The 18,690-nt window shown below is 47.6% G+C and overlaps 1 protein-coding gene across 1 annotated transcript in view; it reads right to left on the reverse strand.

Moving 5' to 3' along the window:
- The window catches only part of LOC130492136 (bMERB domain-containing protein 1-like), a 33,956-nt gene extending 15,510 nt beyond the window's left edge, over positions 1–18,446 (reverse strand). Inside the window, exons 1-2 of the mRNA XM_056865930.1 lie at positions 18,366–18,446; positions 8,280–8,400 (exon numbers count right to left, since the gene is read on the reverse strand). Of these exons, the coding sequence (XP_056721908.1) occupies positions 8,280–8,400; positions 18,366–18,444 (200 nt within the window). The 5' untranslated portion in view covers positions 18,445–18,446. The remainder of the gene's footprint in view (positions 1–8,279; positions 8,401–18,365) is intronic.
- Between the last annotated feature and the right edge of the window lie 244 nt (positions 18,447–18,690).

An 18,690-nucleotide genomic window follows, 5' to 3' on the forward strand; every position in this document is an offset into this window, starting at 1 on the left:
TCTAATCTGGTGAACTGGGTTGGTTTCCCCACTCCTCCCCACAAAGCCAGTTGGGTGACCTTGGGCTAGTCACAGTTCTCTCAGCCCCACCTACCTCACAGGGTGTCTGTTGTGGGGAGGGGGAGGGAAGGTGATTGTAAGCCGGTTTGATTCTTCCTTAAGCGGTAGAGAAAGTCAGTACATAAAAACCAACTCTTCTTCTTCTGTACCCCCAATATCTCTGGGAATCTCCCAACCTGGATCTGGCAACACTAGGCCCAGTGGTGGGCAAAACAAACCCACTGGAACAACAACAATATTTGGTGGAAGTCTTAACTAAGTCCATAACAACCCTGAAGGGAGCAAACACCAACCCACAGATTCCTTCACTTGGAAGATGGCAGGACTTCTGAGAGGTAAACCAGTGTGGGGTAGACAGCCGAAGACAGATGCAGGAAAAGCCTTTCCTACGTCCTCATCCATTCCAACCTGAATGTTTGAATTAAAGCTGATAGGAGACACATGGTAGGTGAGTAAAGGCCACAGGGATGCACACTGCTCAAAGCTGATGCCAAACAGTTCTCTCTTGGGGTCACAGGCAGTGTTTACTCATTGGAAAAAAACAATATTTCCCATTTCCTCCTCATGTTGTCCATTCGTTATTTAGGCCAGCTAAACCACAGCCCCGATTCCAAACAGCTCTTCAGCAAAACAAAACAAAATCTCAAGCTTTGCTTCATGCCAGAACAGGATAGGAAAAACGATCGGAATGAATGCCAAAGCTGCCCTCACTCCCTCGCCCAGCCGGACAGGTTATTTACTGTGTGTAAAGTGCCATTATGAGAGCCAATGTGGCATAGTGGCTAAGGTGTCAGACTAAGACCTAAGAAACCCAGGTTCAAATCCCCACTTGTCCCATGGAAGCTTGCTGGGTGACCTTGGGCCAGTCACACACTCTCAGCCCCGACCCTGGCTAGTATTTGGAAGGGAGTCCTCCAAGGAATACCAGGGCCATGACGCCGAAGCAGACAATGGCAAACTACCTCAGAACATCTCTTGCCTTGAAAACCCTACTGGGTCTCCATAAATTAGCTGAGACTTGATGGCAAAAAAAAAAAAGGTTGTCAATTTGCATTCGACTTACAGGGACCCATTAGGTTTTCCAGGCAAGAGATATTCAGAGGTGGTTTGCCATTGCCTTCCTCTGCATAATGACCCTGGTATTCCTTGGTGGTCTCTCATCCAAGCACTAACCAGGGCCAACCCTGCTTAGCTTCTGAAATCTGATGAGATCAGGCTAGCCTGGGCCATCCAGATCAGGGTGGTTACTTACTACAGGTCCCTTTAAAAAGAAGTGTAACCTTCTGTAGCTCGAGGTTCAATATGGGAATAGGTGGTACCACCAAGTGAAATTTCTAAAGGAGAGTCCCATTAAGAGAAACAGACCATCAGGTGCTTTGGATGACAGCCCAACCAGAGCCTTTTTAAGCTCAACATCTCTAACATTTCTCCATGGCCATGAACAGGAAAGACACTGATCTCTTGTGTTAAATTTTGTATTGCCAGAGATTAGCCAGTATGGGCTGGTATGGAGCACTGTTAAGAAAGTGGCTGAAATGATACCTTCTGTCATCTGCTTCCACTGGTAAAAAAAAATTAAGTTGCTTTCTCCCATGGCAGGAATGGTAAGGATCTTTGATTGACATGACCGTTCCACCACTTCTTGAGCTTCCTCTGCTCTTTTTATGGGAAAAGAGGTTGTTGTCTGGAATCTACAGTCAGTATGCTGAATACCTGTCTTTGGAGGAGCTATCTTCTGTGTGGCAGGGCCTCAACTTCAGAGGCTAAGGTGCTTTAGCCAAGAAGTGATTCAGAGTTCAGAGAAAATGAAGCAAAGATGGTTTTGCCTAGTATAGAAATCAGAACTATGGGAGCTTCTTCCCTACTCCCTCCGAAGCCATCTCTCACTGCAAAGCCAAGCGAGAAAAAGCCAGGGAACATACAACAAATGGGAGGTCCTTCTGCAGAAGCAAGCTAATCTTCGTTTCAGTAATATATGATCCTCTCTGACCTCATATTATTAACTTTAAATTTCCAAACAAGCAAAAGTAGCAAGATCCATACTTTGCTGTTCACAGCAAGTATAGGGATGCTGAAAATGTCCACCTGTTTGGTGATGCTTCTTCCCTAATAGCTGGCCCGAAATACCCTAAACCTCCTTAAGCCAGTAGGATAGAGGTCTATAAAATTATGAATGGTTTGGAGAGAGTGGACAGGGAGAAGCTTTTCTCCCTCTCTCATAGTACTAGAATGTGGAGTAGTCTGTTGAAGCTGGAGGGTGAGAGATTCAAAACTGATAAAAGGAAATATTTCTCTACACAGCACATAGTTAAATTGTGGAACTCCTTGCCCCAGGATGTGGTGATGGCTGCCAACTTGGAAGGCTTTAAGAGGGGAGTGGACGTGTTCATGGAAGAGAGGAGTATCCATGGCTGCTAGTAAAAATGGATACTAGTCATTATGCAGACCTATTCTCTCCAGCATCAGAGGACCATGCCTATTAGGTGCATTGGAACACAGGCAGGATGGTGCTGCTGCAGCTGTCTTGTTTGTGGGCTTCCTAGAGGCACCTGGTTGGCCACTGTGTGAACAGACTGCTGGAATTGATGGGCCTTAGTCTGATCCAGCATGGCTTTTCTTACGTTCTTATGAAGGGTAGGGTATAAAAGCTTAAGTAAATAAATAACTTAATATATTGGGATTTAGGATCTTCCTCTTGCTGTGCAGAGGAAGGCACTGGCAAACCACCTCTGTTAGTCTCTTGCCATGAAACCCCCCCCCCAAAAAAGGGGTCACCATAAGTTGGCTGCGACTTGACGGCACTTTACACACATTGCTCAAAAGCCTGTTTTGGTCTGGACAGGAGCTGGAGTTATCCTGCACAAGGGATACCAGATGACATCATTGGGGTTATTATATCACTTCTCTTCAACTGAGCCCCAAGAACATGCTTTGCAACTTATAGCAAAAAATCTAAGTCTTTTGACAATAGGAGGAGGCCATATTTTGTTAAAAGTATACTCAACGAGTCATTCTTAGAACACAAAGAGGCTTTCAACTATATCTCTAATGGCCATACAACCTCTGACAATGACCATTCTTCCCATGGGGATGGGTTATTGGGGTGGTGGTGGTAGAGCTGGATCAGATTAGCTATTCTTTGCTGAGTCATTCTTGATCTGCAGTATGTTTAGCATAGACCAGCAGTTTCTGCAGTACAGACATTGGGAGACATCATATACATAAAGAGAATTCAAGTAATCTTAATGGCACCAAGGTAAGTTCTCTGAGCTTTTCAGGTTCTCTGTATGGCACATTGTACATCTTTAATTGACATGCCTAGAAAATGGGGGCATCACTTTTGGGCTGTATCAACAGAAGCATAGTGTCCAGATCACGCTAAGTGATTTACTCTGTTCTGGTTAGACCACACCTAGAATACTGTGTTCAGTTTTGGGCACTGCAGTTCAAGAAGGATGTAGACAAGCTGGAATGTGTCCAGAGGAGGGCAACAAATATGATGAGGGGTCTGGAGACTAAGTCATATGAGGAAAGGTTGAAGGAGCTGGGTATGTTTAGCCTGAAGAGGAGAAGGCTGAGAGGGGATATGATAGCCATGTTCATGTACTTGAAAGGCTGTCATATAGACAGGGTTGCCAGGTCCCTCTTCACCACTGGTGGGAGGTTTTTGAAGTGGAGCCTGAGGAGGGTGGGGTTTGGGGAGGGACTTTGATGCCACAGAGTCCAGTTGCCAAAGTGGTCATTTTCTCCTAGTGAACTGATCTCCATCGGCTGGAGATCAGTTGTAATAGCAGGAGATCTCCAATTAGTACCTGGAGGTTGACAACCCTAAATATAGAGGATGGTGCAGAGTTGTTTTCTGTTGCCCCAGAAGGTTGGACCACAACCAACGGGTTAAAATTAAATCTAAAGAGTTTTCAGCTAAACATTAGGAAGAACTTTCTGACAGAGCGGTTCCTCAGTGGAACAGGCTTTCTCAGGAGGTGGTGGGCTCTTCTTCTTTGGAGGTTTTTAAACAGAGGCTAGATGGCCATCTGTCAGCAATGCTGATTCTGTGAAATTAGGCAGATCATGAGAGGGAGGGCAGGAAGGGTTGCATCAGTGTTTGGCTCTCATGGCCCTTTCTTACATGCCCAGGGTGATGTTAATCATCACTTTGGGGTCAGGAAGCAATTTTTCTCCAGACCAGATTCTCCAGGGATCCTGGAGGGGGTTTCCCCCATCTTTTGGGCATGGAGTAGGGGTCACTGGGGGTGTGGGGGGGGGAGGTAGTTGTGAATTTCCTCCATTGGGAAGGGGGCTGGACTAGATGACCCTGGTGGTCCCTTCCAACTCTATGATTCTATGATCTATGATTCTAATTCTCATGTGACAGATCCAGGATAAATCATCATTGCTTGCTCTTGAGACCTTATTGTCCCTGCCTTGTGGTTATATGTGCTCCCCCGTACTCCTTTCTATCATGCTGCTAGAGAAAGGCTGCCCTGCAGTTCATGGTTAAGTAGGAGCTGGATTCCATACTTTGTTTTGGTGGCATGATAACTGGAGGCTTTGATGCAGTATTGGAGCCATGCTGCTTTGTAAAAATAGTATGGTCCTTTCAGAGCTGTGAACAGTCTCAATTTGATTTAACATCACTGAAAGCCTGAAGGTTTAGTGGGCTTGGGGCAAGCAGGAAGAGGCACTTCTTCACATATTGCACAATTAACTTGTGTTGATTCAGTGCTGCTGAAGGTAAAAAGGCAATCTTGTTATTAGGGTTGTTAGGAAAGGGATTTGAAACAAATGAGTAACTATCAGCATGCCACTATACAAACCTCTGGTGAGGTCACATTTAGAATATTGTGTACCAAATGAGTCATACTGCCTCAGAAGGAGCATGGGGGCACTGGAAAGACTTAAGTGATCAGGAGCTTGGAGCATCTTCCCTATGAGGTCGTGCTAAAGTATCTGAGACCTGTAGGTCTATGGGAAATAGTGACTAAAAGAGGGCATTGTTGCAGGGTTATAACATTATGAATCAGGTGGAGAAAGTAGGTAGAAGCATAGTTAAATTGTGGAACTCCCTGCCCCAGGATGTGGTGATGGCTACCAACTTGGAAGGCTTTAAGAGGGGAGTGGACATGTTCATAGAGGAGAGGGCTATTCATGTCTGCTAGTAAAAAATGGATACTAGTCATGATGCATACCTATTCTCTCCAGGATCAGATGAGCACGCCTATTATATTAGGTGCTGTGGAACATAGGCAGGACGATGCTGCTGCAGTCGTCTTGTTTGTGGGCTTCCTAGAGGAACCTGGTTGGCCACTGTGTGAACAGACTGCTGGACTTGACGGGCCTTGGTCTGATCCAGCAGGGCCTTTCTTATGTTCTTATATTTTTTCCCTCTAATTCTAGAACACAGAATCTCCCAATGAAGTTGACATTGTGGTAGGATGTAAAAAAAACAAAACACTTTCGAATACACGAACACATGAAGCTGCCTTATACTGAATCAGACCCTTGGTCCATCAAAGTCAGTATTTTCTACTCAGACCGACAGTGGCTCTCCAGAGTCTCAGGCAGGGGTCTTTCACATCACCTGCTTGCCTAATCCCTTTTAACTGGAGATGCTGGGGATTGAACCTGGGACCTTCTGCATGCCAAGCAGAGGCTCTACCACTGAGCCCCGGCCCCTCCCCTGATCAGGAAGGTGATGGAAAGGGGGGTTAGCCTCCCCTGTGCACCATTTTGCAACTGAAATAGGGCTGGGCAGCTGCTCTTTGCCATCGGTTTGAGGGTGGAAGGCTGTGCCCTACCTTTGGTTGTGCTCCTAAGGTTCCATTATGGTGATAGGTTGTGATTGCAGAACTGTACTAATCTTAGGAGCTGCTGTATGCTATCCGAGAGACCACCTCTCTCTCGCAACTTCACAAACTAGCGGATAAAACGAGGTGAGGCTTTTACGTCTTGCTCAGCCTTCCTACATGCATCCCCTTAGGCCTTCCAAGTTGGAAGGCTTTAAGAGGGGAGTGGACACGTTCATGGAGGAGAGGACTACTCATGGCTACTAGTAAAAATAGATACTAGTCATGATGCATACCTATTCTCTCTAGGATCAGAGGAGCATGCCTAATATATTGGGTGCTTTGGAAAGCAGAATAGGGCTGTTGATTCGGTTCGGCCTGAACTGAAAAACAGCCGAATTTCCCCTGATTCGGCGGTTTTTTGTTCGGGACGAACCGAACTCAAAAATGGCGGGAAGCCGGGGGAGCCGAATTCAGCGAGTTTGGGAGTTCACGAATAAATCCGGCCAATTCTGGGCGTCAGTAATAAGCATAACCGTTAGTAAGCAGCATTCTCCTCCCCCGGCCAATCGGTGGCCAAGCTGGGTCTTCTTCTGGCCAATCAGTCAGGATTGAGTACTGGAGGAATCAGCTGCTGCGCGGCCCGGCTGGGAGAGAGAGTGAGTGAGAGAAATCCTCGTGTGGGGGGTGCTTGTGCACATTCGCTCCTTTCCGTGGCTGCAGGGAGCGCATTTTTGGGGGTAGAGACCCCAAACTTTCAGAGGAGCTTCAGACGAGCCTTCTTAAGAGACCCCCCAATTTTTGTAAACATTGGGTCAGGCCCCCCCGAGATATGGGCTCCACCCCTTTCCCTCCTCCCTTTTCCATTTCCGTGGCTGCAGGGGGTGCTTTTTTGGGGGTGCAGCCCCCAGACTTTCAGCATAGCTTCAGACAAGCCTTCTTAAGAGACCCCCAAGTTTTGTAAAGATGGGTTCAGTGGGGGCAGAAATATGGGCTCCCCCTTTTCTCTTTCCGTGGCTGCAGGGGGTGCATTTTTGGGGGTGCAGCCCCCAAACATTCAGCATATCTTCAGACAAGCCTTCTTAAGAGACCCTCCAAGTTTTGTAAACATTGGGTCAGGGGGTCCCGAGATATGGGCTTTCCCCTTTTCCCTATTGGGATGAATGGATCACCCGATCTTGTATGCATCTCCAGAGCGGCAAATCCAAGGCAAACCTCCCGTGCTTAAATAGAATCATATTGGATTACCCAGTCCTCCCAGGCCCTCCGGATGGAACAGAAGACAGCCACAGTAAGACCCCTTTGGGGGCTTTAATCTATAATTTTTATCTTGTGTGTGTGTGGGGGGGAGGGAGCAGTTTCTGTGGGTGGGGGGGAAGCCAAAGGGGGCTTTCGCCCATTCTGCCAGGGGTGTGTGTGCCCCCTCAAGTCTCTCTCTCCCTGGTTTGAGGGGGGGCTTCAGTTGTGTGTCCTCAGGTTTTCCCTCATTCATACGACGGTTAGGTCTATTTTGATGCTTGCTCAAAACTGGTTTTCAAATGGTGACTTAAAGAATGCATTTGCCTGGTCCCGAGTCCCATGCAAAAGGGGAAATTCCACCCCCTCCTGCTCATTATGCATAGCTAGCTGCCTCTGTCCCTTTTCATGGTTTGCAAACTCCCAGGTGTCAGGTGTTGCTTTACATGTTTGCAAAGGTGTTGCTTTGCAGTGTTGCTTTGCAGTTGTGTTGCTTTGCAAACTTCTTAGCACCTGCCCCACCCTTTGCATGTTTGCAAAGGTGTTGCTTTGCAGTTGTGTTGCTTTGCAGTTGTGTTGCTTTGCAGTGTTGCTTTGCAGTTATGTTGCTTTGCAAACTTCTTCGCACCTGCCCCGCCCTTGCTCTCATCAGCTGTTTGTCGGGGCTGGGAGCTTTGTGCTTTGGAGGCAAGCTCTGCTCAGAGATGCACATTAAGGGTGGGGGGACCCCTTTCGGGGCCCATATCTCAGCCCCCCCGACCCAATCTTTACAAAACTTGGGGGGTCTTGCAAGAAGGGTCCTTTGAAGCTCTGCTGAAAGTTTGGGACCTCTACCCCCAAAAATGCCCCCCTGGAGCTGCGGAAAGGCGCGGTTGTGTTTTTAATGGCTTTATTCGGCCGAATTTTTTCCCCGAACTTTGAACTCGCGCCGAATTGCACGGACCCGAAGCAGGGGAGTTCGGACTTTGACATATCCCGAATCCAGACGGGCCGAATTCAGCCGAATCTGAACTATACCGAATTTTTTTTTTCAACAGCCCTAACACAGGATAATGCTGCTGCAGTTGTCTTGTTTGTGGGCTTCCTAGAGGCCCCCCGGTTGGCCACTATGTGGACAGACTGCTGGACTCGATGGACCTTAGTCTGATCCAGCATGGCCTTTCTTATGTTCTTATGTTCCCTTCGCTCCCAACTCACATGTATCTGAGCTCTGACTCCCTCCGCACAAGGACTTCACGGATCCTCTCGATTTTGAAGAGCTCCCCTTCAATATCACCAATGGTAGTTGTGGAGTCTGCCATGGACACTATTTCATCCTCTGAAAGCAACAGGAAAGAACAATTAGATTAGAGGATGGCAGAAAGAAAGGAATACCAGACAGATAAGTACTACAGTGCCTTCAGTCAGTGGATCTCAGGCATTGGTCAGAAACTGCCTGAATGATTCATAGAATCATAGAATCGGAAGGGACCGCCAGGGTCATCTAGTCCAACCCCCTGCACAATGCAGGAAATTCACAACTACCTCCCCCCACACCCCCAGTGACCCCTACTTCATGTCCAGTAGATGGCCAAGATGCCCTCCCTCTCATGAACTGCCTAAGGTAATTCTTCTGAAGTTATTTCAAATTTGTCCCAGCATAGCTGAGACAAAGATTTTTAAGGTTTCTGCTGCCAAGCCAGTTATAGTCTACCCAGTTTCATATCACATCTCCTAACTGGATCCAAGACTAAGCTGTCAATACTCTACAGCTGATTCGGCTGAGCTGTGCTGGGGACTACAGGCAGGGGTGAGTTTAAACTTTGCCTTTTTTAAAACGCTGGGAAGCATAACTAAACTGAGGATTTAATTGAGGTTTGCTGGGAGAGGGTTGTGATTGTTGTGCCAGTGGGTGATTAAGGTTGATTCCTGCCTGAAAGCTTGATTGTTCCCTTGTTAAGTGGGGTTGTTGTGATTGGAGCTTGTGTCTGAGAGGTGGGGGCTGTGAGCATTTAAATTCCAAGGCTCCTGCTCGCCAGAGGCTGAATTTTGATTGAGCTGAGCTGGGGACTACAGGCAGGGGTGAGTTTAAACTTTGCCTTTTTTAAAACGCTGGGAAGCCTAACTAAACTGAGGATTTAATTGAGGTTTGCTGGGAGAGGGTTGTGATTGTTTGCCAGTGGGTGATTAAGGTTGATTGCTGCCTGAAAGCTTGATTGTTCCCTTGTTAAGTGGGGTTGTTGTGATTGGAGCTTGTGTCTGAGAGGTGGGGGCTGTGAGCATTTAAATTCCAAGGCTCCTGCTCGCCAGAGGTGTGAGCCAAAGGGTGAGAGCACAAGGGCTCTTGCCCTGTGGCTCGTGACTGGGGATCTGTGAGTATAAAATCTTTTTATCTTGGCAGAGTAACTCTCTCCATCCGGTTGGAGTACCGAGCAACTTGAATATCTATGTGAATTAGCAGCAGATAGCTGCAGGGCAAGGAACTTCGGCACTCAGTTCTTATTTGGTACAGGAAGAGTGCAAGAGAGTAAAGGGCAGGGTTACAACACCAAAGAATAATATAATAATTAATACAATAACAGTTATGAAGGTAGAAAGCCAGCAGGGGTCGGGGGGCTATCCAGTGTGCTGCATGGAGTGTCACATGTATGATTATCTGCCTGCTGGACAGAAGTTGTGGGTGTGTACTCGGTGCAGGGAGCTCCTGGCTCTCAGGAAGCGAGTTCACTTCCTCAAGGCCAAGGTAGTTCAACTGGAGGAGCTGAGGCAGGCAGAGAGAGAGGTGACTAAGGACTCCGGGGATGAAATAGTCACATCCCAGTCCCAAGGTGATGGCAACCTGCCAGTCACGGATGATGGAGCCCTTGGGGAAGGAGGCCATCTCACTGAGGTAGGGGGATGTGGTACCTTAGAAGGGACCTCTTCCTTGGTGGATGAACAGATATCCTCTTGTACCGAGGATATGCCTCAGAGGGGAGGGGGGCTTCTTGTAGTGGAGGATTCAATCCTTAGGAATGTAGATAGCGGGGGTTCTGGTGGGTGCATGGACCGCATGGTGACTTGCCTGCCTGGTGCGAAGGTTGTGGACATTACCCGTCATATAGGTAGTGTGACAGCAGGTAGACTTCCCCTGACTATGGAAGATCCACTGATTTAGCAATTTGTAATAATCTCTTTTCCTTTCTGTAAAATGTATTAGGGCAGCCAGGGAATAGCTTGTTGCTGGGCAGAATATCCCTGTATGTCTGTGTGCTAAGGAAGTGGGTTAAGAGTCATGAAGAGTCAGAGTGAACTATAAACATTGATAGGAGAAACTGGATAGAACTGAACTGTACTGCGCCGCCTCTATGTCTGGAGTGCTATCAGCCTACCCTGAATGTTGATGGGTTGTCATATCTTGAATTTGGATAAATATCCCTTCCTCAGTATGATCGGGGCTCAGAGATTTTTACTCGATAGAGTGCTCTGGGTCGCAGCTGCCAGAATAAACTGTTTTCTTGAATAACGATCTGCAGGTCTCTCTCTCCCCCCACGAACTCCCGTTTGCCGTATCAGTAGTCTGGTAGGTAGTGCTGGGGAGGAGCCAGTGGTTGTGGTGCATGATGGCACCAACGGCGTGGGGAAATGTAGTCCAGAGGTCTTGGAATCCAAATTTAGGTTGCTAGGCAGGAGACTAAAAGCCAGGACCTCCAAGGTAGCTTTCTCAGAAATGCTACCTGTTCCACGTGCAGGACCAGCTAGGCAGGCACAGTTGGTGAGTCTCAATGCGTGGATGAGACGGTAATGCAGGGAAGAGGGCTTTTGTAAGGAACTGGGCAACATTTTGGGACAAGACGGGCCTATACAAAAGGGATGGGCTCCACTTGAACCAGGAGGGAACCAGACTGCTGGCGCGTAATATAAAAAAGGTGGCAGCGCAGCTTTTAAACTGAACCTGGGGGGAAAGCCGACAGGAGCTGAGAAGCATCCGGTTCAGGCAAACTCAGTGCACATGGACAAAGGGGAAATTGCTTCAGATTGCCCACATGGGAATTACTTGGACATGAAAGGGAATGGGGAAAAAAATGATGGCTAGCCACTTAAAGATGCCCAAAGGCACATGCCAGGCAAGAGAGAAACAGTGTGGAGGTGTTTCTATGCTAATGCTAGAAGCCTCCAAGCAAAAATGGGGGAATTAGAGTGCATGGTTTTAAAAGAAAACATAGATATAGTGAGCATTACAGAAACCTGGTGGAGGGGAGAGAACCAGTGGGATACAGTCATCCTTGGTTACAAACTGTATAGAAATGACAGGGAAGGGCGTATTGGAGGGGGTGTTGCTATGTATATCAAGGAAGGCATAGTGTCTAATAAGCTAGAGACCATAAAAAGGGCAGACTCGTCCACAGAATCCTTATGGGTGACGATTCCGGGCCCCAAAGGAGATTTACTGGGGACGTTCTATCGGCCCCCTGACCAAATGGCTCAGGCTGATCTTGAGATGGAGAATGAAATTAGAGAAGCATGTAAAGGTAATGAAGTAGTAATAATGAGAGACTTCAACTTCCCTCATATTGATTGGATAAATGTATGCTCCAGTCAAGCCAAAGAGATAAAAATTTTAGACATCCTAAATGACTGTGCCCTCGAACAGTTGATCATAGACCCAACCAGAGGGGAGTCGATCTTGGATTTAATACTCTGTGGTGCTGCCAGTGATTTATTGCGGGATGTGGATGTAGTTGAGCCAGTTGGCAATAGTGATCACAATGGCATCAAATTTAATTTAGATGTAAGTGGGAAAGTGACTGGGAAATCTCACACAATTACCTTTGACTTTAAAAGAGGGAACTTCTCTAAAATGAGGAAACTGGTAAAGAGGAAGTTGAAAGGAACAGTTAGGAGGGTTAAATCTCTTGAAAAGGCTTGGGGTTACTCAAGTCCACATTACTAGAGGCTCAGCTAGCTTGTATACCCCAGGTAAGGAAAGGTAGTAATAAGTCCAAGAGGTCACCACCATGGCTAACGGGTAAGGTGAAGGAAGCAATTAGAGAAAAAAAGTCTTCCTTCAGAGACTGGAAGGTTTGCCCAAACTAGGCAAACAGAATCAATGGTCAGTTCTCACAATGGCGGGATGTGAGCAGTGGGGTGCCTCAGGGAGCTGTGTTGGGACCGGAGCTTTTCAACCTGTTCATCAATGACTTGGAGTTGGGGTTAAACAGTGAAGTAGCCAAGTTTGCAGATGACACCAAATTATTTAGGGTGGTTAAAACAAAATCGGACTGAAGAGCTCCAGAAGGATCTCTGCATACTGGAAGAATGGGCATTAAAATGGCAAATGAGATTCAATGTGAATAAGTGTAAAGTGATGCATATTGGGGCAAAAATTCCCAACTTCACATATACACTGATGGGATCTGTGCTGGCAGCGACAGACCAAGAAAGGGATCTTGGGGTGGTAGTGGATAGCTCAATGAAGATGTCAACCCAGTGTGCGGCTGCTGTAAAAAAGGCAAATTCCACGCTGGCCATCATTAGACGAGGAATAGAGAATAAAACTGCTGATATCATACTGCCCTTGTACAAATCTATGGTGAGACCACACTTGGAATACTGTGTACAGTTCTGGTCACCACACCTAAAAAGATATTACAGAGCTTGAGAAGGTGCAGAAAAGAGCAACCAAAATGATTAGGGGACTAGAGCAACTGTCCTATGGGGAGCGGTTAAGACGCTTAGGGCTGTTTAGCTTGGAAAGAAGGCGGATGAGGGGAGACATGATAGAGGTCTATAAAATTATGCATGGTTTGGAGAGAGTGGACAGGGAGAAGTTTTTCTCCCTCTCCCATAATACTAGAACAAGGGGTCATCTGCTAAAGCTGGAGGGTGACAGATTCAAAACAGATAAAAGGAAGTATTTTTTCACACAACACATAGTTAAATTGTGGAACTCCCTGCCCCAGGATGTGGTGATGGCTGCCAGCTTGGAGAGCTTTAAAAGGGGAGTGGACATATTCATGGAGGAGAGGGGTATTCATGGCTGTTAGTTAGAATGGATACTAGTCATGTTGCATACCTATTCTCTCTAGTATCAGAGGAGCATGCCTATTATTTTGGGTGCGGTGGAACACAGGCAGGATGGTGCTGCTGCACTCGTCTTGTTAGTGGCTTCCTAGAGGTTGGCCACTGTGTGAACAGACTGCTGGACTTGATGGGCCTTGGTCTGATCCAGCAGGGCCTTTCTTATGTTCTTATGTTCCTATGTTCACAGCAAATGAGAAACAGCATGCGACAGAGAACATTGCAAAGTAAATGGGAAATTCTGTGGTATAGTCCTTGTGCATGCAGAATTTAATGAAAGGCAGGAGCTCCTCAGCTTTTTCCTCCAAACTCCCCTGGGGAAGACATAAACCTTTCACTGCTGTTTCTCTTGTTATCTCTTAGGCCTTTTATGCATGGCTGTTTCCCTGCAGTCACCCCTCCGACACCTTTGTTTTGACTATGCACGCCGTTTCCGACCATCAGAGGTCGCCTCCCCCTCCCCCTTCGTTTCCCCGCATTTTGCCTGCGTTTTCAGGGACCTGTTTTACATCGAATCTGAAAAAGTAGGCAAAATGAAGGTCAGAAACGGTATGCATAATCAAAACAAAGGCATAATCAAAATGACATGAATGATCAAAACAAAGACCCGAAGTCGTCAGGTGACAAGGGAAACAGCCGTGCATCAAAGTCCTTGATGCCTCTTTTACCGCACATCTTCCGTTGTCAAGAGAATGAAAGAAATTTTAGACCTTTCTACTCTCTTACTTTGCTGCCTCTTACTGGGCAAATTCAAAGTGCTAGATCTGATCTTCAAGGCCCTTTAAGGGACAAGTGATTTTTTCTCCAGGCTGTTGGCAGCCCTGGGCATTATCCAGTAGGTACTCATGACTTTCACATAACCACATGGAAATTTAATCAGCAATCATAATACTAGCTGATGGCTGAATCTGCATTTCTTCTTTTTTCAAAATATTTCTCATAAAGCACTGGAAAAATTTGATATCCCATGGCAGAACTTCTAGGTTGTGTTTTTTTTTTTAGCGGGGGTGGGGATGTCAGAATTCCCAGCAACCAATGAGTAAGCTCTGCTCACAACCTGAGTTCGATCCCGACAGAGGTTGGTTTCAGGTAGCCGGCTCAAGGTTGACTCAGCCTTCCATCCTTCCGAGGTCAGTAAAAGGAGAACCTAGCTTGCTGGGGGTAAAGGGAAGATGACTGGGGAAGGCACTGGCAAACCACCCCGTAAACACAGTCTGCCTAGGAAACTTCGGGATGTGACATCACCCCATGGGTCAGGAATGACCCGGTGCTTGCACAGGGGACCTTTACCTTTTAATGAGTAACTGGTCAGTACACATGACCTAGAAAAACCAGGACAGCTTCATAGCAAGAGGCACTGTTTAATTATCTTAAATTATCTGTTTAATTATGTTATATCCCTTGCAAAGTTAAACCCTTCTAAGCCCATCACCTTCACTGGACTTAGAAGAGTTTAACTCTTCTTAGGATTGCACTGTAGGTTATTGTTTGGGGAAAGGGACTTGATCTCAGCTGCAGAAGGGCTTCTTAACACTCCTGCTGAGCGATGGAGACCAGACCTTAGTTTTCCCCTCCTCTCCCTTCCAGGCTACTTGGGGAGGGGCTGCAGCTCAGTAGCAGAGCATCTGCTTGGCATGCAGAAGGTCTCAGGTTCAATCCCCAGCATCTCCAGTTAAAGGGACTAGGCAGGTAGGTGATGTGAAAGACCTCTGCCTGAGACCCTGCAGAGCTGTTGCCGGTCTGAGTAGACAATACTGACTTTGATGGACCAAGGGACTGATTCAGTAGAAGGCAGCTTCATGTGTTCATATATTCAAAAGTGTCTAATTTTGAAGATGAGTTTAAAACCCAGTAAAATTTCCACTCACTATGACAATTTTAAGTCCAACAGCATCTTATGCTTTAGAATCATAGAGTTGGAAGGGGCCATACAGGCCATCTAGTCCAACCCCCTGCTCAATGCAGGATCAGCCTAGCATTCCTGTCAAGTTTTCATCCGTCTGCTGCTTGAAGACTGCCAGTGAGGGGGAGCTCATGTCCTCCCTGGGCAGACGATTCCACTGGTGTTCAACTCTTACTGTAAATTCCACCCTCGTAATATCCAGCCGGTACCTTTCTGTCCATAATTTAAACCTATTATTTCCGTACTTTCCTCTGTCCTGTGCCAGTATGCTGCAATAGTGTCTTGCGATAGAATAGAATAAATAGGGACTGTGGTTCAGTGGTAGAGCATCTGCTTTTTTTGCTTCCTCACACTGGTATTGTTGCTTCCCCCCCACTGGAAACTCCCAGAGCATTTCATTGATACATTCAGGTTCTAAGGGCTTTTCCAAGCTGCTGTGTAGGGGAAGGGCTGTGGCTCAGTGGTAGAGCATCTGCTGGGCATGCAGAAGATCCCAGGTTCAATCCCCGGTATCTCCAGTTAAAGGAACCAGTCAAGTAGGTGATGTTAAAGACTTCTACTTGAGACCCTGGAGAGCCACTGCTGGTCTGAGTAGACAGTACTGATTTTGATGGACCAAGGGTTTGATTCAGTATAAGGCAGCTTCATGTGTTCATGTGACGTTTAGTTGGGTATTGTACTAACATCATCTTTTCCTTTTCCCCAAAGGAAAATCCAGGAGAGGGAACAATGATGATAGTCTAGTATCCAGCCTTACGTTGCTCCGGTCTTGATTGCTCTTCCTCTCTCCTTTCCACAAACCACCCGAGTACCTGGCTGTGTGTTCTCCACTCACTGAAACCAGTCCTGTGGGATATCACTTGTTCAAACAGAGGGACAAGCTTACCACTGCATTATCTTTCTACAATCTACTCAAGCCAGCTATGCATCCCCAGCTAATTTTGCATGTACTGGCACAGCCAAGCAACAAAGATCAATACTACATCACTGGAGCCAAATGACCTCCCAACAGGGCCTAAGCCAGTGTGAGTCAGATCAGAGCAAACAGCAAGTTTTTGAGCTAAATGCTACTTTGATCAGTGACTGGGAAATGTGGGCCACTAATGAAGAGCATGAAAGCCAAAAACATTCTGTATGTGGCTTTGGGTGAATGCAGCAGAGGTGCCTAGCACCACAGTCAAGGATGAAACATCGTATTCTAGGGGGCTTATGTGATGGTGATCCAGGGAGGGCTTAGAATCCTGAAGCCCTGGGCAAAAGTCCAGATGGGAGCCCCAGAAACATTGCCCCCCCCACCAAGGAGGGGCTGTGGCTCAGTGGTAGAGCATCTGCTTGGCATGCAGAAGGTCCCAGGTTCAGTCCCCAGCATCTCCAGTTAAAGGAACTAGGCAAGTAGGTGATGTGAAAGACCTCTGCCTGAGACCTGGGAGTGTAGACAATATTGAATTTGATGGACTAAGGGTCTGATTCAATATAAGGCAGGTTCATGTGAGATGCCCTTGCCCAGTGTGAGGTGGGCGGGAGCCACTGCTACCCCTAGAAGCCCAAGCCCCTGAAACAGCAGATTGAAGCAGCAGCAGAAACCTGATTTTCTTCTTCTCCTTTGAGAGGGTGGGACTGTGACCAGTTGGAGCCCCTCCCCCCCAAAATACAGGGCAGCTACCTATGTTGCCCCTTGCCTAAGACCACCCCTGATGGTGAGCAGTAACCAAGTGGCTGGTTCTGGTACCACCTTTTGGGCTGGCTCTTGTGAGAGGCCAAGAACTTTGGAAGACTTTTTAGGCCCTATTGAAACTGACACACATCAAAAGCAGCCGGCTAGGTGTACTTCATCCATACACAAAACAAACCTAACAGAAAAGGCATCCACAGTAACAGTGAATCCTAGAGTTGGAAGGGACTACCAGGGTCATCTAGTCCAACCCCCTGCACAATGCAGGAAATTCACAAAAAAAAAACCACACACACTCCATGGCCAGAAGATGGCCAAGATGCCCTCCCTCTCATGATCTGCCTAAGGTCATAGAATCAGCATTGCTGACAGATGACCATCTAGCCTCTTCTTAAAAACCTCCAGGGAAGGAGAGCACACCACCTCCCGAGGAAGCCTGTTCCACTGAGGAACCACTCAAACTGTTAGAAAGTTCTTCCTAATGTTTAGACGGAAACTCTTTTCATTTAATTTCAACCCGTTGGTTCTGGTCCGACCTTCTGGGGCAACAGAAAACAACTCTGCACCATCCTCTCTATATGACAGCCCTTCAAGTCTTTGTGGCTGGTCAGGTACAGGGAGTTTTCCACCTGTCCCAGGGAATCTGTTGTCAGGACTCCCTTGCGGCTTACCTGTTTATGCCCATTCACAAAAACAGGGGAACCAGAACGGATAATATTGAGCTGAGCAGAGGAGTAAATCCTTGGCAGGGGCACAGGCGAGCTAGGATACACCCGCTTAATTATACTTTCAGCAAATAAATGAAGCCGGTTAGGGGAACACATATTAATTCCCAGCCCCCCCCCCCTTTATCCTGGGGATGCTATAGAATCATAGAGTTGGAAGGGGCCATACAGGCCATCTAGTCCAACCCCCTGCTCGATGCAGGATCAGCCTAGAGCATCCCTGACAAATGTTTCTCCAGCCTCTGCTTAAAGACTGCCAGCGAGAGGGAGCTCACCACCTCCCTGGGTGGCTGGTTCCACCTTTGAACAACTCTTACTGTAAAAAATGTTTCCTAATACCTTTCCTCCTTCAATTTAAACCCAAATTTTGTTCAACCTGGGGAACATTCAAACATATGGTTTACCTCCAAGCAAACCCAAAGCATTTCCCATTTCCATAGCGCCGAAATCCGTACCCAGACAACTGCTAGGGCATTCCCCAAGACACTGGAGCGTTGCCAGTGCGGTGTGCCCAGCAGAATGCCAAAACACCACACCAGATGCTTTTTTTGTGAATGAGCAGGGACTGGAGCTTTTTTGGATCCTGGCCAGCTTTCTCTACTCATGAAGTCAGCTCGCTTCTCTTCCCTGTGCCATCACTAGGGAAGACAGCCCAGCTCCCTTTGCCCTGCCTGTGAGCTACATGGGGGGGGGGAGAGAAGCCCCCCCCCCCGCTGCCCTCGCAGGGGGGCGAGGGTGAAGGAGGAATTGACCGCTCCACTGCAGGGAAACTTTCAAAGAAGAGAAGGGGCAGAAAGAGACTGTACATTTCGTAGACATTTGTAGTACCCATGCATGTCGTCACCCTGCCGCCCGGAGCCCCACTGCTTGGGGGGCAAGGGGAGGAACAGAGGACAAGGAGTGGGTCGCTCACACTCGCTCCCCAGATGTTGCAAGGAACTCACCTTTGCCTGGATCTGCTGCTTTCCACTTGGTTGTCTCCAGGGATCCATAGTGGGTGGGTGCGTTGCTTTCTTTTTCCATCCTCGCCCGGGTTTTGAATCTGCTGCTGCTGCTGCTGCTGCTGCTGCTTCTTTTTCTAATCGTCCCAGTTCCCTAGGCGGCGGGGGAAGGGGGCACGTCTACGGAGCCCACCTTGCCGGGAAGCCAGCGCCCATCCTTGGAAAGAAGAACGACTACACGAAGGAGCGGAGGGAAGGGGAGCCCGGGACCCGCCTGGCGGCAGCCGCCCTCGCCGCCCGCCGCTGCCACGCCGAGGGGCTGCCGAGA

The sequence above is a fragment of the Euleptes europaea genome, chromosome 1 (assembly GCF_029931775.1).
Source record: "Euleptes europaea isolate rEulEur1 chromosome 1, rEulEur1.hap1, whole genome shotgun sequence".
Lineage (NCBI taxonomy): Eukaryota > Metazoa > Chordata > Lepidosauria > Squamata > Sphaerodactylidae > Euleptes > Euleptes europaea.